Source organism: Calidris pugnax, unplaced genomic scaffold (assembly GCF_001431845.1).
Source record: "Calidris pugnax isolate Ruff unplaced genomic scaffold, ASM143184v1 scaffold41, whole genome shotgun sequence".
NCBI lineage: Eukaryota > Metazoa > Chordata > Aves > Charadriiformes > Scolopacidae > Calidris > Calidris pugnax.
Genome location: NW_015094509.1, coordinates 19,746,724 through 19,772,330, shown reverse-complemented (window position 1 = coordinate 19,772,330; position 25,607 = coordinate 19,746,724). Strand labels below are relative to the sequence as shown.

The following is a 25,607-nucleotide window of genomic DNA, read 5'->3' as shown; positions in this document are numbered from 1 at the left end:
CCTCCCGCCCGCGGAGGGCGGGGGCGGCGCCGATAAACACCGCCACGTGCGGCGGGGCGGGGGCGGGGCCCGCCGCGCGCTTCCGGCAACACGCGCCCCGCCGCCGCATAAATAGCGCCGAGCGGCGCGGCCACCGCAGCTCCGCCGCCCCGGTACCCGCTGATCCGCGCTGCTCCCGGCACCTCTCCTGCTCTCCGTCCCGCTCCTGGTTTTGGTGCCGTCTCGTTCCGCCGCCTGTCCCGGTTCTGGTCTCGCTGCGTGCCGCCGCCATGCCGTTCCTGGGGCAGGACTGGCGCTCCCCCGGGCAGAGCTGGGTGAAGACGGCTGACGGCTGGACGCGCTTCCTCGATGAGAAGAGCGGCGGTTATGTCGGCGACATCAGCAGGTACCGGCGGCGGCGGCGGCCCTCTCCCCCTCCCGGCTCCCTGTCCCCGGCGTTGCCGCCAGAGGGCGCCGCGGTGCGGCCGGGCGCTGCCGGTGCGGGGGGCTGGGGGGTGGTCGGGGGTAAGATGGACGGCGGCGGCTCGCCCCCCTCCCTTGGCCGTGCCGAGGAGCTGCCGAGATCTGGGGGTCCCCGGGTTGGGGGGCGGTGACCTGTGCGGACCTGCCGGTAACCCCGGGCCTCGGCGGCGCAGAGGCGGCTGAGCCCGCCGACGGGGGGGGCTTGGCAGCTTTCCCCCGGGTCTCCCTCGGCCCCAGTGGGGTCCCGGGCCGCTTGGAGCCCTAGGCCGCGGGGCTTGTCCCCATGGCTGCGGGATGGGGTGGAAAAACGTGAAAAAGGTGAAAAGAGTCGCTTCCCCACGGGCTGGGTGATGAGTGTCTCCTGGGGGTCCTGGAGGGGTGTCCCCCCCTTCTCCTCCCCCCTCCGAAACAGCCCTGCCTCGGCCTTCCTGCTTCTCCAGCTGGAGGAGGCCGAGGTGTCTCAAGCCACCAGCCTTCCCCAAGCCATGAGTAATGTACCTGACGTGCAGCTTGACTAATTCGGCACCGAAACAACAACAAAACCCCTGAGATGTTGAAGGCCCCGGGGAGCTGTGGGGCAGGAAGCCTGTGCAGAGCGTGGGTGTGATGCTTGCGGGCCAGATTGTTCCTCTCAAAACCAAACTTTTTCTTGCAGAGCTGTAGCTTGTTGTCAGCTGTGGGCAGTCAGGTTTGGGTCTGCTGCCATCAGGCTAAATGGGGGGTCAGGAATGTCCATGACAAAGGGACTTGGAGCAAACAGGGGTTCGCTGTGAACTGTTACTGTGCAAGGTTTGTGTGGCTGGGCTTTACCTCTTCCCCTCTCATGCAAGCTGTAAATAAAAATTAAGCTTAGAATCCAAAGCATCCGAGTTGTAAATAGGTGAGAAAATGCCTGGCTGGTGGTAGTGCAATTGTGTTGGGAATGTTGAGTTTGGCATGGGTTTATACATCCCTTTTCCCATTAAAAAGTGAGGGGGGTGACATACTGGCCTTGGACTCGGGTCCTTGCAGTGCCAGGTCCTGGTGCCCAACTGTTCAGCCTGTCAAGATTCCTTGGAGAAGCATGTGGAAACCTGGTGGTACACAAACAGTGGAATAACCTGCCTCCCCTACTGGAATTCTTCCATTGCTGTTCTGAAGTTTCAGATTACAGAGTCATTCAGGAGGAAGTCAACAGTCAAGGGTGTGCTGTTGACATGTAAGATTTAAAGCAGATCTGTCTTGTGCTCTTGGCCTTGGGTTCTGCTTCTGCGTAGGGCACGTTAACCTGCCCTGTTATTGATTTTGTGCAAGCCTGATAAATATACGAGCTTGAACATCTCAAAACTGCTTCCTCCTTCCTACCATACTCTGTCCTCAGGATTTAGTCCCCCCAGCAGAAAGCTGTGTGGATGGGGGAAATGTGCAGCTGAGACATTCTGCTCCCAGGTTTAGGTTCTTCTGACCCAGCTCTTGCTGGTGGAAGCTCCCTGAGCTGTTGTTGCTGTATATACTGTCCACCTGTGTTGCTGCTGCTGTTCCCCATCCATGGTGTCGCAGTGGAACCAGTAGAAGCTGTGCCAGCCATGGTGCCCCCTTCAAGGCTTGTGGTGAAGCTGGTGTCCTGAGCCTGGGGGAAGTTTCTTCCACCTCTGGGGCCAGAACACCTATCTGGACCCTGCTGGAGGAGGTCTGGGTCCCTCATGGGGCTGAAACTCTGTCTTGGTCACTTGACATATGTTCATGCTGGTGCTGTGGCCCGGCTGACGGACAGCAAACCTCCCTCCCCTGGCTGTGGGCGTGGGCTGGTGACCCTGTTTATCAGTAGGGGGAAACAAGGAGCCTTGTCCTACAGGTCTCATTCCTTTTCAGGAGCCTGTGCCGTTGGAGGTTTGAGTTGGTGCAGTGCTTGCATTATTATTTTTTTTTGAGGCTAAACAATGTAAGCATGAGGTCTGTAGAGGAAGCTGTAAACAGGAGACTGCGTAAGGGTCCTTGTGGCTGTCATGGAGGAAGCTTGCCCAGCGCTGTGAGCAGCAGCAGCAGCTTTCAGTGCCTGCCAGAGCTGTGGGGGCGTCCCAGCCGCAGCAGCTGAGAGGTGCAGGGAGGTCCCTGGGACCCTTCTTTGAATTTAGACTTGCAGAGAGCCATCTCCCATCCCTTGTGAGCTGCCTGAGCAGTGGGGGCGGTTCTCAGTTTCGTTCTCACAGATGCATTGCCTGTCTTCTCCCCGGCATCCCTGCAGCTCTGGGCAGCCTGCTGTGTGCAGGGGGGGCTCTGCTGAGAGCTCCTGGTGGGTGCTGCCTTCTCCTGCCACCCCCAGGAGCCTGCCCCTGCCTTCCCCTGCGCTGCAGCGCTGTGGCTGCCCAGGGGCTTCGAAGTTCCACACTGCTGCTTGGATCTGCTGATTTGCAGGTCTGCAGAATGTGGAGATGTTGATGCACAGGCTCTTTATAGATAGTCTTTCATTGCCTTCAAAGGAAATAAGGGGTTAGAACTCCCTTCACTAATAATACAGTTACAGCAGAGCTCCAGCAGAAGCAGAAGATGGGCAGTGTTGGACAAGAGATCCTAGCTGTTAATTTGTATAGTCACTATTATGTGGGGTTTGGAAAACCACCAGCCAAGTCTGGACCTCAGCTGAGCTTTTCCTGTAAGCTTGAAAGAATGCTTTGTAGGGATTCTTTTGTTAATAAATATTTTGAGTGTATATATATGTCCTTAGAGATGTCTAAATATGTCCTTCCGTTGAACTCTGACTGGCTCAGAGGAATCCACCACCTACAGTAGGAGGATACGATGTTAAAGATAGAAACGGGTTAAAGGGAGGAAAAGATTGCCCAGCAGAGTCCCAGCACTCTGCAATCTACATTACCTGCTCCTGTCTGTTACGGGTATCTCAGGTAGCACAGAAATGAGGCACCAGAGGCTCATTTTTAAAATACCATCATTACTGGATACAAAAACAGCATGCATGCTTCTCGAGAGCAGCCTGCAAGGAGGCAGCTTTGGAGCTCACACTCAAAACCTGTGTATTTTCTCTCCTTGCAGGAACCATAATGTTCAGCAGACTGCAGAAATAAACAAAATCCTTGCTTTGTGTCATTCACAGCTTTTGTAAAAAGGATGATCACAACAAAGAGAATCTCTTCAACAGTCTGAACTATGATGTTGCAGCCAAGAAGAGAAAAAAAGACCTGCTGAATAACAAAGCCAAGATTCAATGTAAGATGTCTATTTGGGCTTTTTTTCTAAATAAAAGTTGCTGCAGGAGAATGGAAAATGCTTCATATCTATGGTTTTTGCACAGTGCACAAACAGCTTTCCAGAGTATCTCGAAGGGCTTTGCGCCCATGTTTGACCTAAGTAGAGAACTTGGATACAGTTTAATATGAAGATTTATGCCCCTGTTAGTAATCCCTGCTCTGAGGAGTTGTGCTTGTTGTGTTCAAATTTTTGTCATTTGTGTTTGTCAGAGAGAGGGTAATTTTTTCCTATGGTACATTCAAATGAACCAGTTCCAGGTTTTTTTCCCCCTGTAGACTTCCGTGTGCACAACAGGCTAAATTTATTCTTCCTTCCATATGCATGTCGAGTACTAATCTACATTACTGGAGGCTACAAGCCTGAATGTGAGCTTTGATCCTATCTCTGTGCGCGGAGTGCATGAAAAATGAAATAAGATTTCAGTTCGCTCAAAACAATGGAAGGTTTGAAATCTTTCTGTACGTGCAGCGAGCAGCTGGGGTCTCAGATGCCTCACTGTGGGAGGAGTCTGGGGGAGCCTGCAGGGGCAGCAAGGTCTGTGTTGGTCTGATTGCAAGATAGGTACTGGAGTTAGATGTGAGGGCTACGAATGTAAACATACACAGAGGAAATGAGTTACAATTCCCACACTACTATTAGCTCATTGTGCATCCCCCAGGATTTTGGAAACTGATGCCAAAATCTGGCCCCTCTGTGCATTCGGTTCTCTGAACAAACAAATGTTACCATGACAGTTTTTGGCTGGATTCTGCTGTGACCTACTATTTAAAAGGGCCCAATGCTGTGTCTGCATGCCTGTAACTGAGCCTGGGTTTGTCCTTGGGCTCACAGTGCCAGGCAGGAGTACATTGCTGCATCCTTGGGTGGAAAAAGATTCCAGGAGCATGACATTTCCCTTAAGGAGTCTAGCAGGATGGGGAGAAGAATTTTTACTCTAGCTGTAGAAGAAGGGTGAAGAGCCCATGTGAGAATGGGGTGGGAGAAGGATTGAGCAGCATAACTGCTTTTAGAGTAAGGGCTCTCCTGCAAACCCAGTGACAACATGTGGTGGGTACAGGGAAGCTATTTTGGGGAGTGGATGGGACAACTCCCACTTCTGAGGGAAAGGAGGGATAATTAGAAATAGGAGAATTTTGGTCCCAAGTAGGTTTTTCTTTTTTAGCAAGTTAGCTGCAAGCAGAAGCATGCTCCTCTGAGCCTGACCTCACTGCTAAAAGCTCTCTCCCACATGCCTGGTGTCTCATGACATTTTTGCTCAACTTCAAATTTGACATTCAATCCCAAGCCTGTAACCAAGGTAATGAATAGTTAATAAAATCAATAACAACAAAACCTGGCTGTCAGCCACACTTACTGTCTGGGGCCAAAGAAGAGGAGGTGCTATGGTATATCTGTGGCTGGCAGATTAAACATTTACAGTCCTGAGCTGTGTCACTGAAACAGAAGCTCTTTCTAAGGCTCAGGGCTGCAGTCTCAAATGAAGCAGTGTGGAAACAAAGCAACTCAGCAAGTTGCTAGTTTTAGTTTCAAGTGTGGTGTTGTAAACACAAAATAACTTCATTTGAACTAAAAGGGCGGTCAATGTTATGAGCAGAACAGAGATCTGGCTCTCTGAGGTGGAAGGTTAACTGAACAAAATGTGTCTTTGTCCAAACAGATTTCCACCAGGAGAAGTGGATCTATGTTCACAAGGGGAGCACAAAAGAGGTGAGCGCCTCCATAGGTTCTTTGTTCACTTTTCTACTGTTTTTTCCAAGTGGTGGCAGATCCGGTGCTGGTATAAATCAGCAGAAGCTCTTACGAGATAAGTGGAAGATCTGGCTTGTGGTTGGAATTTCAGTAATGATTTTAAGCCCCAACCAGGGAGCCAGGGCTTGCTGTACAAGACTCTGTACATGTGTTTAAAATATGACTTGTTTGTGTCTCTCAATTGAAAAAAAAAAAAAAAAAAAAAACGAAAACAAAACAGCCATTTGCAGACCAAGCCATAATACTGTTCTTGGCTTTCACCCAGTACAGTCCTAACATGGAAAATCATTGGAATTCATCACAACAGCTCGCTTGCGCTCATGGAGAGAAGTGGCTGTACGAGACCGCTCTGAACTCACGCTATATATTTTTTCTCCAAAATAAAAAAAAAAAAAAAAAAAAACAACGAAAACACAACAGCCATTTGCAGACCAAGCCATAATACTGTTCTTGGCTTTCACCCAGTACAGTCCTAACATGGAAAATCATTGGAATTCATCACAACAGCTCGCTTGCGCTCATGGAGAGAAGTGGCTGTACGAGACCGCTCTGAACTCACGCTATATATTGAACCCCGGGAACGTGTGGTTTGTTCTCACCCATGAATTCATGGGTCATGAGCAGAGCTCGGGTCACTCTTGGGAAACTACCCTAATCCACGTTGGGCCATGCCCACTCTTGACGTCAGTAAGTGCAGCTCTGCAGGAGACAGGCCTGCCTCCTCCAGCTGTGAGCTGATCCCATGGTTTGTACCCGTCAGCTTGCTAAATTGAGTTGCCCTGGGTCACGTCTTCCTGGTGCTGTCTGGACTCATGTCTTCCAAAACATGATCCAGACTGTTTTTTTTCTTTTCAGCGCCATGGTTACTGTACCTTGGGAGAAGCCTTCAACCGACTTGACTTCTCCAGTGCTATCCTGGACTCCAGACGATTCAACTATGTCGTGAGGGTGAGTGGAAAGCCGGGGTTTGTTTTGCTGTGGTGGTGGTGGAGGCTCTGAACCGAACACCAGTTGGGTGATGGGAAGCACTGGCAAAGAAAAGAGGTCCAAGTGTGCAAGTTGGGGGTGTTGGCCTTTCCTGCACAAAGTAATTGATGGAAGTTGTGTGGGTAGATGCCCAAAACCTCCTCTCTGATCTGTTAAAATAGAGAGGGAGGGAAGTAGTGGTAATGTAGATGACGGGCTCTCCTTAGCCTAGCATTCCTGCTGCTTTTCACTTGTGAAATTTACTGCTGAAACACAGAAAATTTAGCTTCTAATTCCTGAATTCTCAGTTCAGCTTCTAAGTGTGATTCCTGTAGCCCCAAAAAAACCATGGGATCTCTGCAGAAGCCACAGAGCAGTGGGGACCTCTTGGGACAGGAGGCTCCAACTCCATGAGGGCTGCAGAGCTTTGTCTCTCTTGAAGCGATAGAGGAGAGACTCTGGGGAGCTGAGTGTTCTGAGAATGAGAGGATGGGCTGGTTACCCTTAATCCTGTGTGACTGGCAGCGGTTTCCAGAGTTGAAGCATTCGGTTAGCTCTGACACCATTAGTTGGTAGGAAGGAGCCATCAGCCCCAGGGTCCCCATGCTCTGACTTTGCATAACAGGTCAGGGCCTCTCTTCTGGTTCTAGGTGGCCAAGGGGGATTGTAGTGGTTGGGAGAGCTACTGTCCCGAGGACTGCAGGTGCTTGTATATTTATATGCATGTGATCTGCAAATTGATCTCAAATTTCAGAATGCTTATAGAGGCTTGGAATTCAATAAGCTTAAGAAAAAAAAATCTGTTATTAACTTGAGGCTGTTTATAAACAGCTCCTTTTCACATCTCATCAGCAGTTGATCACTGGTGAGGCACCAGCTGTTCAGGTTTTAGGTTCTGGAGCAAGCAGTATCGGTATTGCTTTCCCTTTGAGTCAAATGTCATGAAAAGTGTCTCAGGAAGGAGTGATCTGAGCAGGTTCACCTTGGTTTGTTCACCTGTTGTCTAGGTGACAGGGAGTCTGGAAAATGTCTGTCACCCTGGGAAGGGCACAGGCATTGGGGGTGACTACCAGCCTGCTGTGCAGGAATGGCACTGGCAGTCACTTGGATGTCCCACTGTGGGGGTGGTGGCAGGGAGTGGGGATGCTGGGGGAGGCAAAGTGGGATGCAAGTCTGTGGAAACTCAGGCTGTCCTAGTTCTGCTGGTCCCGGGACAACTTGTTTTGCTGCTTATGCAGAGAAGGTGATCACCAGTGCTGAGGTACTTGGTGTTTTCTGATACTGGGTATAAATACACACAGTCGTGTCATCTTTAGGGAGATTATTGTGGCAGGAACAGTTCATGCTAAGGCTATAATCCTTTAGTCAAATATAAAGGAGGAAAATAAAATAAAACTCTTCTATGGTGCTCCAGAGACCCCTTTGGCAGACTTTCTGTCTTATGACAATGAGGAACTTCAAAGACTTCTGCTGAGCGTGGCCTCATCATGTTGTGCCATGTGATGGGCTCCTGCTGCTCAGCCTAATGTGATGGGTGTCTCAGGTGGGACTGCAATGATTGATCAGAAGTCCCATTAAATTTTTTGGAGAGCAAACTGAAATTTCAGTGAAGCTGGTGTGGTCTGGTGGAGAGGCTCAGGCTGACCTTCTTCCCCCTTTTTCCCATGAGGACTTCATAAAAGCATCCCAAATCTGCTGTGTATCTAAAATAGCTGTGTTCTGTATGGAAGTCGGCACGTGTCCTTATTTCTACAAACTACTTCTGAGCTTTTAAGAGTAGTTTTTCCCCCCAGCAGTGTTGGGGATACAGCACTACTGAGAAGTATGAAGCTTTCTAATTGAGGCTGACTTGTGGTTTGGCAGATTAAAGAAAATATTAAACCTGGTACCATGGATCAAATATAAAACTGACTTCTTAAAATGAAAGGCTTGTATCGGCCAAGTCTCCGGTGGATAGTAGCTCATAAAATGCCTTATGTGCCAGATTAACCCATGAAAAGCTCTGCCTAGATGTGGATCCTTATGGTTCTTTGCAAATCGCAGGCCTCTGAGAGCACAAAGATGAGCAATCTGTCACATGGAAAATGCCTCGAACATTGGCAGGCAAAACATTTTTCCCTTCCCTCCCTCTCCTTGTTCTCTCTAGTTCCACCCGTTGCTCGGGGTATCTGATTAATGTCACACTACTTCAAGCAAATGCTTTCCGAGGAGGGAAGTTTAGAGTTGGAGGCTGGGGGAGCATATGAGGCTGGCTGTAGGGGAAGAAAAGAGAGAAACAGCTGCAGGCTTGGGATTCTGCTGGCTGCACCCAAACTTGCCCTACAGAGAGACAAGCTCCATCACTGCTGATGGCAAAACGGGCTTTCGGGCTGAACATCAACTTGCCTTTCTCAAAGCACTCCCTTCTGCACTTCTCTGAACTCAAGTGCTACAGTGTTTTCGGTGCTGATTTTTTTTTTTTGTCATACAGAAGTGTCTGCTTCTTAAGATATACCCAAACTAAGTTCTTGGTGTTCCTAATGGTGCACTGATAAAATGGGCACCTCCTTCAAGTGAGGTGGAGGAGCTGCAAGAAGCCTGGTGGGTATTTTTCATGGGCAAATACCATCAGCTCTGGCCAGTGAGTTCCTGTAACTGAAGCGGAAGAAATTTTTGTCCAACATCAATCTTGTCTTGACAATCTGCTGATACAGTGCTGGAAGGATTAAGTACAGGTATTTGTGCCATGACCTGGTCCTCGCTGATCACTTGAACTATAGCATCTGCCTACATGTCACAGGACAATGGTCTTTTTTTAGAGCTAGTAAAGAAGTGTGTGATTGACCCAAAGGACCCAAACTGTTCTTGGTCTTGAAGCAGTCCTGGCTTCTCTGGTCTTACAGATTTAATGAAGAGACTGGAAGTGTTCTGTAAGCATAAGTAATGTGTGCAGAGACAAAAAGTGCCTGCAGCCCAGAAGTTGTTGGTGCTCCTTTGGGAACACTCTGTTCAGATGACAGTGAGGCTTTGCAGGCAGCTTCCTTCAGAAAGATTTGTCATATGATGATTGTGTAGTTATGTCTCAAGGGAAGGTGCTGTTTCTGATCATAAAAGCTTAGGTCAGGTTAAGCTCCATGGGCACAGCTCTTCTGGAATAATACGATCTCGATAGTGTGCAGCCTGCTAAAGTAGTCTCTTAAATTTTTCTTAAGTTTTTATAGCAGTTAGCTCCAGGAGTCCTGGATTTATGCTGTGCTGAAAGAATATCAGCTCGATGCTGTCTCATGGAGATCTGTCAGCACCTGTGCTGTAAATCATTATAACTTGCCTTGCTGTGCTCTACCTCCCAGCCGAAAGCCAATGTCACACATGAGCCTCACAGAGTTAGGGGCTGTGAGAGCAAGGGAGGGGCGGGGGCCTGGAGAAGGAATTTTTCATTGCAATATGTTTCTCTAAGCAATCCAGATGGAAGGAGCCACATCCCCAACCAGGAGGAGCTTATAGATCCCCACAGGCTGCAGTCCAGCTTCCCTATAGCTGGTTGTGGGTATTCGAAGGTGGATTTATGCTTCAGTAGTTCGATACTTGTCATTTTAATTATTACAAAGCATTTCCCTTTTTGAGGCAAGGTTACACCCTCCTGCTCGGTCCAGCAGGCCTGCTGAGGGTTTTTTTTGGTTCTGCGTGCTGTCAGCCCCTTTCCATGGGTTATTTGGGGTACAGACTACCCACGCACCCCAGCGTTGAAGCGAGACGGTGGCAGAAGTACCAGCTGGCGGTGGCAGGTCTAAGGGATGCTGTGCACAGCAGTCAGGGGTGCAGGGCAGCGTGCCCTCATGGCCCTAAAACAGGGGCCCTTGTTCCCTGCCAAATGGCACTCCTGTTTGCTTGTTTTTCCCTCGTGCTTACGGCAGAAGGACCCAGAGCTGGGTGGCTCATTGCACCAACTCCTTTAGACCGACTGCTGGTGGGACTTGAGCAGGAGCCCATCATCACACTTGCAGGGGAAGCGAGCAAACTATTGCCCTGCTGTGGAAAATACTGCCTCCTGTTAGCTTTGCAAAGGCTCTGGGATAACCCACCGTGTCTCTTGCCGTTTTTTCCTTGGCTCTTGCAGACCCCTGAGAGCAAGCAGAAGAGGGGAGGGGGATCGTAGGAAGTATTTTCCTGGGGGAAGCTGCCAGATCTCCTTTTCCAGCTTCCTGGGAGTTAAGAGTGAATTGGGATCTAATGCTCTGTTTTCTGGAGGTGTTGCAGACTTCCCAGCTCCAATTAAAAATTGGTTGGAATGCAATCACTTAGTGGTTGGTTATTTTTTTTTTTAAAAGCAGGCCTTTTAAAATTGCTCTTAACCTTTCCCTGTGCACTCTCTCCTACCATCTGTCCCTCTCAGTTGAGCGTGGGCTGGACTTAATGCAGCCGCATCATAACACATGCTTGCAGCTCTCCAGCCTTTTTACTCTACTCAGCATTAATCTGAATTCATCAGTCTGCTTTTAGGCTGTATTATACATGTGGCAACATTGATTTATTTTTTTTATAATGCTGTAGATCCCAATTTGGCAGTCCATTAACTCAGCCCATACAGCCCAGCCCATGCTGGGTCTGTGCCAACACTAAAAGACCCTCAAAGCACTGGAACACAGATGAACTGTATTGCTTACCTGGTTTTTTGTGTATTATATGAGCACAGAAGAATAAAAAATGCCTTTTGATTTGGAGGGCTAGCCAGTCACTTCAGCCAGCAGTCCCTGGGGAGCAGAGTGGTCCTAGAAGTATTCACAACATAGTTTTCATATGGAATTTCATCCTGTGTTTATTGCTGCAGGGGAAGGGAGGTGACACATGATATCTGAGCTGGTTCACTGAACATAAATTGAACCTTGATAAACACAGACAAGGCAAATTTGAATCTGTTCTTTGGCTAAATTAATTTTGTACCAATTTAGTGTTCTTCAAGGAACTGAGATTTTTATCCTTGTTCATCTTAAGAATGGCCCTGGCATCTACCTCTTACGGTATTGCATTATGTGATGCTTATCACTGGGTGCATTTTGGTGTTTTCAGTAATGGGCACAACATTGCTAACACCCAGCCTGGAGGAAGCTGTCTCTGTGCCAGTTCCAGAACGGTGCAATCTGGAGACAGCAGTTGTTTATGCACAGAAGAGCTGATCTGGGTGTGTGTGTGGCTAATGTACAGATGGAGTCTGGCAAGTTGATCGCTACAATCAAAGGTCTGAAGGCTAAATAGTTTAGTGTAAGCAGAGTATTACATACTGCTTTGGGACATTAATTTGGGTTTTTTCTTCTTCTTCCAGTATTTAATGAAATTATGAAAGGACCTTTTTTTTTAAAACTTTCCAAATATCTTGCAAAATGCTTTGTTTTTAAGAGTATCTCGTCCTTGTGGTCTCAGTTTAGTTGGAATAGCAAGAAGATCCACTGATGCCCATGTGCCAAATACTACCCGACTCTCCTGCATCTCTTGTTTCCCCTAAATGAGCCAAAACCCCAGGCAGCCTGCACTTCACAGGAGTTAGTGCAGGTCTTTTTCCATCTTGTTTTCCTTCGGTCATGCGAGGTGCAAGATATTAATAGAATGTAAACTCAAAGCCATCTGATGATGGTGTTGGCCTGGAAATTAAACGGAAGAAGAGATGGGTCACTCTGGGCGACTTCGCTGCTGCGAACTGGCAGTCACATGCCAGCGCCTGAGACGAGCAGAGCAGGCGAGTGACTGCAGAAATACCTCTCTCCCCTTGAGCTCCCCGCTTCGTGGCAAGGTGCCGGTGACTTTTTGGGTACATTCTTGTCATTCTTACAGCCAGGCAAACAGTTCAGCTCATGACTTATCGAGTCTTGTCAAAAGCCATCTTAGTTACTTGACACAAGTAGTTGCACCTTCTCTGGGCTCTCTGCGGTGCCAGCAATGGGATACTGTAGCTGCAGATAATAAAGGATTAATAAGCTGGTCATGCGGCAACGTGTTGATTGATTTGCAGCATAAAAGGTTTTTCCTTTCCTTTCTAAATTAAAACAGAAGGCTATGTACATCCAAAACAAATGGACTGACACGTGGACAGCCTGTGTATTTATATAATGCTGGGGGAAGGGAGGAAGGCCGGGAAGATCATGGGCCACATGTTCTGCAGAGCATGATCTGTAGGAAACTTCCACAGCTGTTCTGGTGGTGGTGGAGAGCTGGGGAGGAGAGGGCATCTTCCCTGTGGGAAATGGTGCCTTTAGCGCCCAAATTCAGCCTTTGGATTGTCCCGTGGGTCAGGGGAGCAGCGATGGGAAGCAAATCCTAATCAAAATTAGAAGCGAGATTTCCATTAGGGGAGGTGGACAAGTAAACAGGACAAAGAGGGAAAGGTGGTTTGGTGTTGCAGCTGTAAGAGCTGACCAGAGAGGAGGAATCCTTGGGGGAACAGGGGTTTGTTGGGGGGAAGGGTTTGTTTTTAATTTAGTACTTAACCTTTCTGTCGTGGTGACAGCACTCTGACAAAACCCATGCAACCCAGGAGTCTGACGTAAATTGCAGAGTCTGATTCTCATTAATACCCCATCAATAACATCCCCATGCAAACAGGCATTTGCTCGTGTTCCCTAATGACACTGCTTGTTTATGCCCCAGTGAAGGACGGTGACGTCGGCCGGCCGTTCGCTGTTCCCTTAGTGTGAATAGGAGCTGTCAGTCTGAGCACTGCTCTGTGGTTTCTCTGCATCTTGCAAGCACACAATCATTTCTTTCCCCCCTGAAGATCATTAGAATGCTTTTTTGTTTTGTTTTGTTTCCCCCTACCCCTTTCGATGTGGGTTTAATTATTTGGCCTCTGCTCTCCTCCCCCTTTGTGTTAGTTTGCTCTATGGTTCTGTCTCCCTTTTATTTTCAAGCAGCAAACAAGTCTCTGGACTGTTTTGCTGTGTCATGTGACCAGGAGTCAAGATTAGAAAGGTATCTCTGTGCTCTAAGGCTTGCAACTTCTATTTTTATCCACAGCTGTTGGAGCTGATAGCAAAGTCTCAGCTGACGTCACTGAGTGGCATTGCCCAGAAGAACTACATGAACATTTTGGAAAAAGTGGTGCAAAAAGGTAAGAAACGGAAACAGTGAGGGGGAGGAGGAGCAGTCTGATTTAATCTGGTGTACTCGTGTGAACCACATCCTCGAGCACAGGCAGGCAATGCAAGATGGGTGAGGAGAGGCACCGCTGCTTATTTCTGTCGTGCGGTTCCACTTTCCTTATCCTTGGTGAAGGACTACGTGGGGAGGGAGTGGGAAGAAATGTCTATATTCTGGTAGGTATCTGAGAGGTGATTCCTCCCTCTCCAGCTTTCCTCGCTGCCACCCCTTCTGCATCCTACTGATTCCTATTTCTGGCTGCAGAAGAGATGGCTGTTCCTGCCCCCAGCCTGCCACATCTGTAGTCTCTGGTGCCACCTTGTCGCCAGTTTGCTGTATCATCAAGTGCTCCCACTGCTCCAGAGGAAAGGAAGGCTCGAGGGCTCTCTTCACTTGCTGGGGGGGCTGAATTGTGGTTGAGATGTGACACTTCCCTCCCCTGATGCTTCAGCCCTGGCTGAAGCCTGGGAATTGAGAGCACCCCGTTAGTGTGTGTGTATACATAATGAGAAAGGAGATCCTGAGCTGTCTCCCTGCACATCAGCTGGGGTAGATAGGGAAGAGGTGCACGTAGATAACATCTCCCACATATCAGAGGGGAAAACTGGCTGGTTGCCAGCACCTGGAAATGGGAAGTGCTGCAGAAAGGGCAGATATCTCATCTGCTTATCCTGGGAGGATCTCTTTCCATCTGCTGTCTAACCTGCTGTGCCTGGCTAATGTTTAAGTGCTTTCCTCTAAAAAGAAAAGTGCAGGCTGGCTCTCTGACCTGTAAGGCTATAGCAGATAACTTGACTTGCCTGAAAAACTTGTAGATTCAGGAAAGGATTTGGGCAGTTCCCATTTTTAACCTTTCCTGTTCTTCCAAAGTCCTTGAAGATCAGCAGAACATCAGGCTAATACGGGAATTGCTGCAGACCCTCTACACATCCCTCTGCACGTTAGTTCAACGGGTTGGCAAGTCTGTCCTGGTTGGAAACATCAACATGTGGGTGCACAGAATGGAGAGTATTCTCCACTGGCAGCAGCAACTGAACAACATTCAGATCACCAGGGTAAGCATAAATCCCGAAAGCTAAAAATACTGTGGCTCCTTCGCGAAACCGTCTCATGTAGCAGCTCTCATTCGGGTGACTGCATCCCACTGTACTCCCAATGCAAGCACAGTGCTGGGGAAGGACCTGGGGTTGCCAAAATAACTGGGTGCATTCCTAGCATTACTTGTGTCCCTCAACTCAAACTCAACATACACGACCCAGGGTCGTGCTTGCTGTTACTGGTCACAGATCGTGGCTTGACTCTTTAGTGGCCATGAAGTGCTGCGTGAACAAAGCTGGGCAGGAAAACACCTCCCCCTCTTGAGAGTCTTCAGACTTCAGGCCTCAATATGAAGGGTCAACTTGATCTTTCTCAAACTGAGAAATTGCCTTCAAAACTTGTTTATCAGATAGTTGAGGTTTTTAGATTTGCTTAATCTGTAAATTAAATGCAAATTTCCAAATAGCTGCATAACTTCATGCTTCCTGGCTGAAAATATCAATGATTCTTCCAGTAGTCTGGAGCTGCCTGTTCCAGCCGGACAAGTCCTGCTTTCACAACATCTGTTTTTTCAACAGCGTCTGTAGGGATGGGAAAGAGATGTATTAGTTGATAAATTCCTAACCTGGCTTCACATGGAAGTCAAATCTGAACTTGCTCTGCTCCACAGAATCACAGAAGGGGTTGGAAGGGACCTCTTGAGGTTATCTGGTCCACACTGTTGCTCAGGCAGGGACACCTATAACCAGTTTCTCAGAGCCATGTCTAGACTATTTTTTTTCCCCTCAAATGGATAAAGGGGTACTTAACTCCACAGAAATGCTGAAGCTTTCCCCCACTGCTGACCTCTGTGTTGCTGTGCCCCTTGTAGGAATTTCCTGCAGGGAACCAAACTATGAAATTCCCTGTAGGGCAGACCAAGGCATGGCCTAAGGGAATATAAAAAGCACCTTTTTCCCTGGTGGGTCAACCCAAAGGGCATTTGGAAAGAATTAAGCAGAAGGCCTGCTTCCATCATTTGACACAGCTGTGTTCTCTGGGAACACCAGGAAACCATTTCCAGTCCTTCAGTTAGAGTAATGCGGGCAACAGGACATAGCAGAAGATGAACGCTGGGAGGTCCCGGGGAGTTTCAAGAGCTGCAAAGGCAGCAGTGTCTTATCTGGTGGTGGTTTCTGCCCCACCTCTGCTGTCCCTCCTGGTGTCTGAGCTCTTGGGATGGGCTGCAGCTCCCTGTGCCTTGCAGGGGAAGCACTGGCCCAACTATGGGGTGGCTTCTGGAGCACAGCAGGTCTGTGAGCTGGAAGCTGCCCTGTGCTCCACCCAGCCATCTGCTGCCCTGAGTGCACCACAGGTCAGGACCTACCTCAGTAGTTCAATGTGGTTTTTTTTCCCCCTCTACTTTATGGACTCATAAAACACAGATAAGCATTTCAAAGAACTCTGCCTATCCAGACAAAAGTGCATCAAAATACTGCTTGTGAACAGAACTGTCTTTCATGTATACTTATGTGTAGGTTTACAGACACTTTTCTGAAATAAGTAAAATAGATGTCAAGCTTGCAAAAAAACCAAATTTCACACCACTGAAGATGACTTCAGGTCAAGCTAGAACAAAAGCAGCTGAGATTAGAGGAAGGAAGAACAAGCTCAGCTCTGTGCAGCCAGTTGCTTACAGTGCACTGATTGCTTCTCCTGTTTCTGGAGGGGGGAGAAAGTCTTGCAAAAGCCAAGACCTAAACCTTTTTTTCTGAAAAAGAATAAAAAAAGAACCCCCACAACCAATAACAAACTTGCAAAATGCTGAGAGTATGCTAGAGCTCTCTAAAAAAAAACCAAAAAACAAAACTGTCCAGAAAGTGACAGCATGCTGATCTGCTCTGATCTAATCTGTGTTCTTTCTCCAAAAAAAGTAATGTTTGAAAAGTCCTGGAAAGGAGTACTGAGGAAAAAGAAGTAGCAGATAAGTCTTTGGCCCTGACTCAGAAAACCTGTAAGGATTTGCTTGAGTCATACTGGTTTCTTCAGAAATAAGACTGAAAGTATAAGCTTTGGGATTTTTTGACCCAAGAGCCTCTGAGCTCAGTCCTGCCTCTTTTGCCCCAATGAAGCTTGTATGTAGAAAGAGGGCAGGAGAATGGAAAAGTCAGGCTGGCGAGGGAGATCAACGGGAGGTGATCCAAGGCTCCAGTGTGTTCTTCCTACCCCAAAATGTGACCTCAGTTTGCACTGACGGGCAGGGACGCTGAGTCTGGTCTTGTGGATTGTACCAAGAAAGCATCTACAGCAATTTAACTCTCAGCATGCAGCTTTTAAGCTGTCATGGGAAGAAGTGTACTCTGGAGGTGGTAGAGACAGTTCACTCCTCCTGGAGGGGTTGTTTTCAGGCCTGTCTTGCTGGTGGAGATGGCCAAAACTGGTTGTCTCTGTTGAGAAGCTGTGGTCCTTGCAGATACTGGTGCGGGACCACTGGGCAGGGTGGTCCCTGGGGCGCTGAAGGGAAGGTGGGAGCTGTTTGTGTACAGACATTCTTGTGGCTGTGGAGTCTCATGTGCGATGGGATGGCTGGAGATGGGACCGAGTGAGTAACAGCAGCCTGTCTTCCTCTGCTGAAGGCCCTTTGCGTGCTCCTCGTTTGAAAGGGTTAATAGCTCTGCCAATGGTGAGACGGGTGCTGTGACTCTGCGACTTAAAATAGCAGCATCTCTGTGCAGGGTAAATGATAAACTTGGCACATCTGTCTAACATTGTTTCTTCGTTGAGGCCCAATCCTAAAAGCTGCTGTTTGCCTTAATAAGGCTGGGGCTGAGTTTGGAGCAGCTGGAGCCCGGGTTGTGGTCCTTGCTGATGTCTTGCTCCCACATGTGCCTTGGATTTACCCTGAGTGCAGGACCTGCTGATCCATCGTGGTCAATTTGTCCTGGAGCTGTTCCACCATGGGGACTAGCAAAACAGTCCTGGTTCCTGTGTAGACCAGACGAAGGTGGATAGGGGGTGTAGGTGGCTTTTGGCTCTTTAGGCTAGGATGTACTTTGATGTGGAAAACTGTGGCTGCAGCTGGTGGGAAAGGGGCAGGTCCTTCAAGTGTTCACAGAGGAAAAGTTAGCCTTGCCAGCAGTGACCTGGGAAGCCATGTAGGAAAAAATCCCGCTGTGGGTACTCGTCAGCCACTGCTGTGGTTACAGCAGGATCCTGTGATGACATAAGCTACAACACATGTCAGAAGAGCATGAGATTCTCAGCAATGTGTGTAACAGGGGACTGACCTTGAGAAGTAATGCCCACATCCCTCATAGTGGAGAGACCTTGATAGTTAATTGCTGGTAACAACGTCCTGCTGTAGCGAAAGCTGGGCATGGTGCTTCTGGGAGCGGTCTTACGAGAATGGGCATGGGATGGACAAAAAGGGGAGGAGGAGGCCTGGACTGCTATTCTGCTTCCAACTACTGTAATACAACTACATGTCCTCTTCCTTGAGGAGATCTCAAACTGTTGTGGAGTAGAAGGTTAAATGTCTTGTTATTCAGAGGAGGGAGCTGCTGCTTATTCCCTATGTGAAGAACAATGCTTAAAAAGTAGTAACTCTGCTGCAAGCCGTAATTGCTTGTTTTTTCAGCTTCCCGTGAGCTCAATTTTTATCTGTCTCTTCCAGCCTGCCTTTAAAGGAACCACTTTGACAGACCTGCCGTTGTGTTTACAACTGAACATCATGCAGCGGCTGAGCGATGGGAGAGACCTGGTCAGCCTTGGTCAAGTGGCCCCCGACCTGCAAGTGCTCAGCGAAGACCGGCTGCTGTGGAAGAAACTCTGCCAGTACCACTTCACGGACAGACAGGTACAAGAGGGATGCAAACTGCCATCAGTTGCTTCTTGTAACCCACTAGCAAGTGAACACACAGGGGCAGGACGCTCTCATTTGAGTATCTCCTGGATCTAAGGGCTGTGCCGCAAGCTGATAATACAGGCTGACATGAGAAGGGCTGTGAAGATGATTTATGTAGAGGGTTTTGCATGCCAGGGCAATGATTCCTGAAATAGGAGCCTGAGGAATTAGTCATAGGGTGAACTTCTTCAACCCTAATCCAGGTGGTAACAACTGCAAGTCATGCAGTTGCTCCTCGCCCCACGTGTGGTAGGAAAACGTGCAGGCGAGCTCCAGCAATCACCCCGGTGTCCCAGGGACTGACACCCTCGCAGAGAATCTCTGTGGATGTGCTCCATGGGCAATGAGTGGTACTCTCTTGCCCTTTAAAACGAGAAATCCCCTCTGAGCCATTTGGTGAGTGACAGGACAGAATGTGGAAAACAGCCCTGCTGCTATCCCTGTTGTACCTGTGTAAACATCTTTGGCCTTTTGCAGGCTGGTAATCATCTGGGGTCTTCTAAACTTAAAAACCAACAAACAAAAATCCCTCTCTGTGTTTATGGGTGAATGTCTGGGGTGTTTACACCAGACCTCTGCACTTCAGGGACCACATGCCAGATTTCTTTGCTGACTCGGCTTTATTTGCTCACTCTGGATCTGACTTTGGAAGTGACTCTGGGGAAGTTATTTCTATTAGCAAGCAAATTCAAATCCAGCCTTTGCAACTAATGAACCCTAAAAGAAAGATGGGTGTCTCCTGAGCTAATGTGACAAACCGTTGACCCTTAGAGTCAATGAAAAAGCAAAGTACTTTAACTTCTGAAGCTGTTAAATGCAACTACACTCACTGTCCTGCCAGCCAGAAGCAGTGGCTAAAGTAGTATAAAATAGCTCGTGGGATTTCAGGCTTTCATACAGTAAAATTCATGAAATGGTGATAGACCCCAATAATGGTATCGGGGTGAGGCTGTTGCCCTAAGGGAGCTGGTTATAGCTGGATATCCAGAGTTTTCTTGGTGTTACAAGGGGACTGTATGGGATCAGCAAGGATGACACTTACACAAGGGAGAGGAGAACAACATGAAGAGGAAAAAAGCACTTTTATTTGACCTACTAACAGTTTTGAGGATTTTTTTCTTTCAGATTCGCAAACGGCTAATCTTATCTGACAAGGGGCAGCTGGATTGGAAAAAGATGTACTTCAAGCTGATAAGGTGTTACCCGCGGAAGGAGCAGTATGGTGACACGCTGCAGCTGTGCAGGCACTGCCACATCCTCTCCTGGAAGGTATGAGGTCTTGGTGGGACAAACTCAACTGGGGCATGAGCCACTGGGCACTCAGTACTTCCTCTGATTGCAGCTGGTTTAGGGTGCTGCAGTTCCTTTGCCTGCATAACCTAGGTTTTTCCTGTATCTTAGTCCTCCATCAGCTATTAAGTCCCTTCTGTGCTTCAAAGGTCCCATCTTCTCTACGTTGACCAAGAGTAGCGGCCACCAAAGCCAGCAGGGAAGGAGATGGGCGTACTATAGGGTGCCTGCAGTAGGTCATCTCAGCACTGCCAGCAACTCCTGCCACCCGTTCCATGGTGGCAGCAGGTTTAGCTGGAAGGAGAGCTGATGGCTTCAAAACAGCCCAGGACAAAAATCTGCTGGCCACTGTGTTGATATCCAAGGCACGTCTCTGGAGTTAAACTCCCGTAGCTGATGGTAGGCTCCAGCCTCTCTTCCCTCAGAAGAGGGGAAAAGAATGAATTGAGTCTTTGCTGGTTTTATTTCCCCTGACTTGCCAGTAGCCCCTAAAATCTGAAGCCCGGTTCTGAGCTGTCTGCTTTGGCGAGAGTAGAAATATTATTCTGGGCTCTGCTCTGTTTGCAAGCGGGACGTCTGGCAGAGGGGCAGCAGAGTTGGCTGATGCTCTGGCGCCCTTTCCACGGTCTCTAAATGGAGTTGTTTTCTCCTTTCCCAGGGTACCGATCACCCTTGCACAGCCAACAACCCGGAGACTTGCTCCACCTCTCTTTCGCCACAAGACTTCATCAACTTGTTCAGGTTCTGAACTTGGGTCACCGCAGCTCACGCGATTCTTGCAGGACACTTTACGCCACTGAGCTTGGACACTCCATTTGTAAATAGTGTAAATAGTCATGTTTGTTCGAAGCTCCTGAGTCAAGGAAGAAGAGGATCTCAGAGATGAAAGGTGAAATTGCTCACTGACGTGCAGCACTTAAGGAATACAGACTTCCGTAGGACTGGTGTATAAATGCAGCATGTTGTACAGAGTCCCTTTTTTATGATCAGAGTACAAGATACAGGGCAAAAAACTTCATTTTTTGTTTTTAGAAGTTACAAATGAATTTGCCCCACAACCATTTGAGAACTCTCTTGGTTTGTTTCTAATAGAGAGAAAGCAATATGAGGCTAGGACTGTTGAACTGTTTCTCCATCTGGTTTTATTTAGCATACATATTTATAAATATGACGTTTTAAAAATATTTATGAAAAATATCCCTGTGACAAGTTTAATAATACTTTTATGTTTTTGAAAAGGACACATTCTGAAATACTTAGGATAGAACTCTAGCCTACTTGCAAAAGAGAATCGCACCATACCACTTTCTACCTCTAATAGATTGAGTATCTTTCAAACAAAAATCCAGTGTACAATGTGAACTTTTGTATTTTGTACAATGATTTAAAGGGAAATGTTTGTGATAGTAAGCATCTTTTCTTGTATTAATGCTTACCTCTTTACAGTAGTTTTCTTGCTCTACTCAGTGCTTGAATGCCTAGATGATAGGCACCGTATAAATACCTAAGACTTTACTCCATCCTCATTTAATTTGTTGGGTTTATGAAAGACTGAGCAAAAGGGAAAAGAGAAGCCACAAGGATGAAGATTATCTAAAAGGGAGGAAGTTCTGCTGTAGAGAAACAAAGGACTGGATTTAATCTCGCCATGTAAACTCATATCAACTCCACTAGGTTAATTGCACTGGTTGAAATACCAAGTGAGGTTAGAATCTGGTTCTTCAAGCCCGTGTTTTCCTAGTTTTCCAACACGCACACTGCTCTGTATTCCCACTGCTGTCAAGTGAATTCAATCATCTTGGAGCTGGTAAAACGTAGGGAGAACGGGGCTGTTGAACATAGTGAAATGATGCGGTTTTTATTCACTAAAGCCTGGCAGCATCGTGCTGGAGTTCAGGGTGATGAGTGAGACAGCATGAAGAAATGGGTCAGCATTGTCCTAAAAACAGCAGTCAGGACTGGGATAAGCGAGGGATTTCCAACATTGCACCTGACATCTTTGGTTATTTCTCTGTGCCAAGGAAATAGCAAAGACCCAGCCTAGTCCCTTCCGCTTCCAGTGCTGACCTTCTTTATGGGATCTTCCAACACTAGCCTAGAGCTAAATTTTCAGTCCTGTGGCCAAACTCTAACTTGGCTGTGGCCGTGATGTGGCTCACCATCTCCTCTGTTGCATACAGTGCTTCACTTTTCCCTACGGTGGAACTAGAAGAATCCAGCTCCTCGGATATAACAATCTGAAAACCCGCAGTGGAAAGTTTGTGCTGTTTGCCGGTAGATTTCCTGTGTAGCACTTTCTCTGTGCGTGATATAAGCAGGATGCCTCGGAAGGGTAAATATTTAGTGGGTTGTGTGTGACTACGTACAAAGAATTGTGAGGAAGAGGAGTACTCAGGACAATTCAGGAAGAACTACTTGATTGAATTATTGTTAAATATTCTGTTCCTTTTTTTACATTTTTATAACTGACTTTCAACACTTTTCTGCAGCTGTTTGTATTTTAAAAAAATTGACAGTATTTGCATTCTTGCAAACTAAATCACTTTGCATACTCTTGGAAGAGACGCAAAAAGGGAAAAAAAGCTGCCTCTAGATGGAGCAATGAGGAAGGGGGGAGGAAAACCAGGAAAATGCTGGCAAGAGCTGCCCTTCTGCCTTCCAACAGCAAATCCAAGCTTTTGCTTTCCAGAGAGCTCCGTGAGCCTGTGCCACCCTTCACCATGACTAAGAGCTTGGCACTGTCCAGAAATGAGGAGAAAACACGGTCCAGGATGGGAAGCTTTATCTTGGTGTTGATGCCCCATCCATCAGTTTGACTGCGGGTGGAAAGCATAAGCCTGCTGGTTGTATTCATGTCAACTGCAAGTGATTTAAAAGCTGTTACCTTGGAAAAACGAACTTGTGCTTGTTTTGGGGGGATATTTGTGAGCAGAAGGGAGGCCAGTTTCTGTTTTCGCTCCCGCGTTGATGGCAGTGGGTAGGCGAGGCTGAAACCTGGCTCAGGGACTGAGGACATTAAGGAGAGAAACCCGCAAGTGAAGCGAGTGAAGCATTGCCACTGGATTTGGAGATTCTTGTGGTTCCTTTTTCTAACAACGAAAGGGCCTGTGCCCCTCAGCATCTTCTGTGTCCAGCTCTTACTTGGGCTTGGGTTTTTTTTTGCAGTCCTGCCTCAGCCACCCACAGTGAGCCAGCCTGTTGTGATGGGGAGGCAACCAACGGTGTTTTGGTATGAGATGCTGAGGGGTTTCAGCCTAGTCTGAGGCCGTGCTTAGCAGATGACTTACCCACTGTGAGATTGTGACACTGGGTGAATTTTAAGCTCAGGTTTGAATTAGGCCTAACACGACAGAAAATCCCAGCCGTTCAGCTGCAATTTGGGGAGGTCTCAGCTCTAGCCATTGCCTCTATTGGCCCGCCACTGGTTTGAGCAAAGAGTTTATTCTGGGTCTTCTGCCCAGAGAGCACCAGTCATGCTGACAACATACTTAACAAGTTGCAACTGAGGCTCCTATTTATAAAATTTACTTCAATTAGTGGATATTTTTTAATTTCTTAGCACTGTGTAGATCTTAAAGCATCAAAGTGCTGAAGATGATTTGTTAATGCATACAGATACTTGTCTGGGGCTCAGGCAGGGTCCTGGGATATTGCTGTCTGTGTCCAAAGCAGCAGCAAACCAAGCAACTACTGTAGGGGAGAACAAAAACAGACTAAACAAAAAGAAGCAGAATAAGCCTGATTCAGTTGCTGCCTCGGTCATTACCCTCCTGCTACAGCAATTGTCAAATAAGACCTTGATCTCTTTGGGAGACTCATTCTTTCTGAAGTGGCTGGTACAGGGAGATATTGTGGTGAATTCAGTACTCGTGTATTTAAAATGAAATGCTGTTGTATCCAGATACCTTCCTCTAACCACTGATAAACAAAGCAATCAGTATTTTAGCAGTGCAAAGGCATCTGCTTGGCTGAGGATGGCAGAGTAACAAAAGCCACTGTGATAACCGGGGCTCCCAGGCAGGATGGTGTAAGGCTGCTCTCCGGCAAAAAGGACCTCTTTATTTCAGGACAATTGTGGCAAAGCTGTTGTGAAGGGAAAACAGGCGTTTACTTGTGCTTTGGAAATAGAACGTTCTTTTCAAATGGCATTTCACCTTCCAGTTAGTTGATGCATTTCCATTAGATATGCATCAGTTCTTGTATGAGGAAAGGAGAGGGTTTTTTTCTCTCTTCGGGGTTTTCTCCTGCCAGCATATCCAGAGAAATCTCATTATCTTCAGAGGATGCGTTAACCAGTGCAGCAGCCTGGAACGTGGTGCTGTGAAGAGGAAAAATAGATCCATGCAGGGGAGGAGGCTTAGGAAGGGAGAGATCCCAGAGACATTTGTTTCAGCTGTCTAGAAGAGGCAGGTATTTGGCATTCGTTTTAATGTGATAGCCACTTCGAGAGGCACGATTTCAGCTGTACATACCTTAAGCCGTTTATACTAACTATGGTATGGTTTGATCATAAAAACGTGTGCACCTCCTCTTATATTGTTTGGGTTTCTTTTTTTTTTTATTGTGGGAGTTTCTAGCTCCTTTTCTTTTGTAAAGTGATTAGGAAAACTTGTATTGCTCTGAAGACATTGCTTTGTATGTAAACATTTAATTGCACCCTGCCACTTTCTGTATATGGGAATATCTTTTTTTATTCTTTTTCTTTGCCCCCAGGTTTTGAACTGTTTGTGTTCCTATTTCTGTTTAACTTCAGTTACTCTTGCAAAGCTATCACCTTCTAGAACATATGCAGGTACCAAAACAGCTTTTCCTGACCAGAAAATTCCTTGGCCCTTAGTAGCTAAAATTTGATTTAGAGCAGGAACGTTTCAAATCCTGTTATGTAGCTAATAAATCAGATGTGCTGTTTCGCGCTTATCTCCTGCTGGGTACAGCAAACCAGTGTTGTCCTCTGGGCTTGTTCTTACAAACCCGTTGCACAGCTTCCCCACAGATTCAGCACCTTGCCAAAAAGACATAGCTTTAAATTAAAATGCCGTTCTCCCTAGCTGGCCTGTTTGCAAAAACATGGACTCCATGGAGCTGATGGCTGATCAGGTTGACAGAGACACCCTGTTACAAGGTTTGGGGCTCTGCTGTTCTGCCTGCGTGGCTTTTCTCAGCTCATTGCTTACAATGATGCCTGTGAAGGCTCTGAAGACGTGGCCAGCCATCCACACAGCTGTCAGCATGTAGCTGGGTGAGCATCTCTGCCAGCACCCCATTTCTGTCCCAGGTCTTCCTCCACTGGTTTTGTTGGTAGCAAATCGGCGTTGCAGGATCTGGCCCTAGGGAGAACAAATCCATCTTGTCTTTGGCACATGCAGCCTCTCGCGCATTAATACCTTGAACGCCGGAGAGATTCCCCCTCCATTGACCAAGCATTGCCTTTTTCCCACCTGGGAGGGCGACTGAGGGTGGAGCTTGCATCTCTTTAGCCATCCTGTGCTGCACAGAATGCTAACAGGTCAGCTACCGAGAGAACATTTTAATTTGAAATAGCAAATATGCTCATCTTTAGGAACTAATCTGCAGTAATTATAAGTACCTACTTATATATGGGAGAGAGCGTGTGTTCTGTTTTGTTTTTCCTTAAAGCTGTAATTAGAGATGGTCTGAAGTGAAAGGCATCCTTTGTATAATAAGACTTCTGTTTAATATTATTGTGTGGCTAAAATCCTTCTATTATAAATTTGCACACTTTTTTTCTTCTTCCCATGCATGTTCAACTCCGATTTTTACAGCTGTTCTGTGCAGACAGTAATGTATTTTTGTAAAACATTTTTGACACTGAATTGCAATAAATGTTCAAACAATGTGAACCACA

At 47.4% G+C, this 25,607-nt stretch overlaps 1 protein-coding gene across 1 annotated transcript; it reads left to right on the top strand.

The window, feature by feature from the left end:
• Window positions 1-121: 121 nt before the first annotated feature.
• Window positions 122-25,607, top strand: FBXO32 (F-box protein 32). The gene is made up of 9 exons (XM_014965305.1): window positions 122-385; window positions 3,554-3,666; window positions 5,366-5,415; window positions 6,313-6,405; window positions 13,408-13,501; window positions 14,401-14,585; window positions 18,221-18,403; window positions 19,577-19,720; window positions 20,400-25,607. The coding sequence occupies exons 1-9, from the start codon at window positions 270-272 to the stop codon at window positions 20,487-20,489; spliced, it is 1,068 nt and encodes a 355-aa protein (XP_014820791.1). The 5' UTR covers window positions 122-269; the 3' UTR covers window positions 20,490-25,607.

What these genes read in the sequence shown, in the direction of transcription:
- FBXO32 (XM_014965305.1), top strand. Translation starts at nt 270, where the DNA reads ATGCCGTTCCTGGGGCAGGACTGGCGCTCCCCCGGGCAGAGCTGGGTG. An exon ending in TATGTCGGCGACATCAGCAG is followed by an intron (nt 386 to 3,553) that starts GTACCGGCGGCG and finishes TGTCATTCACAG; the next exon opens with CTTTTGTAAAAAGGATGATC. An exon ending in TAACAAAGCCAAGATTCAAT is followed by an intron (nt 3,667 to 5,365) that starts GTAAGATGTCTA and finishes TTGTCCAAACAG; the next exon opens with ATTTCCACCAGGAGAAGTGG.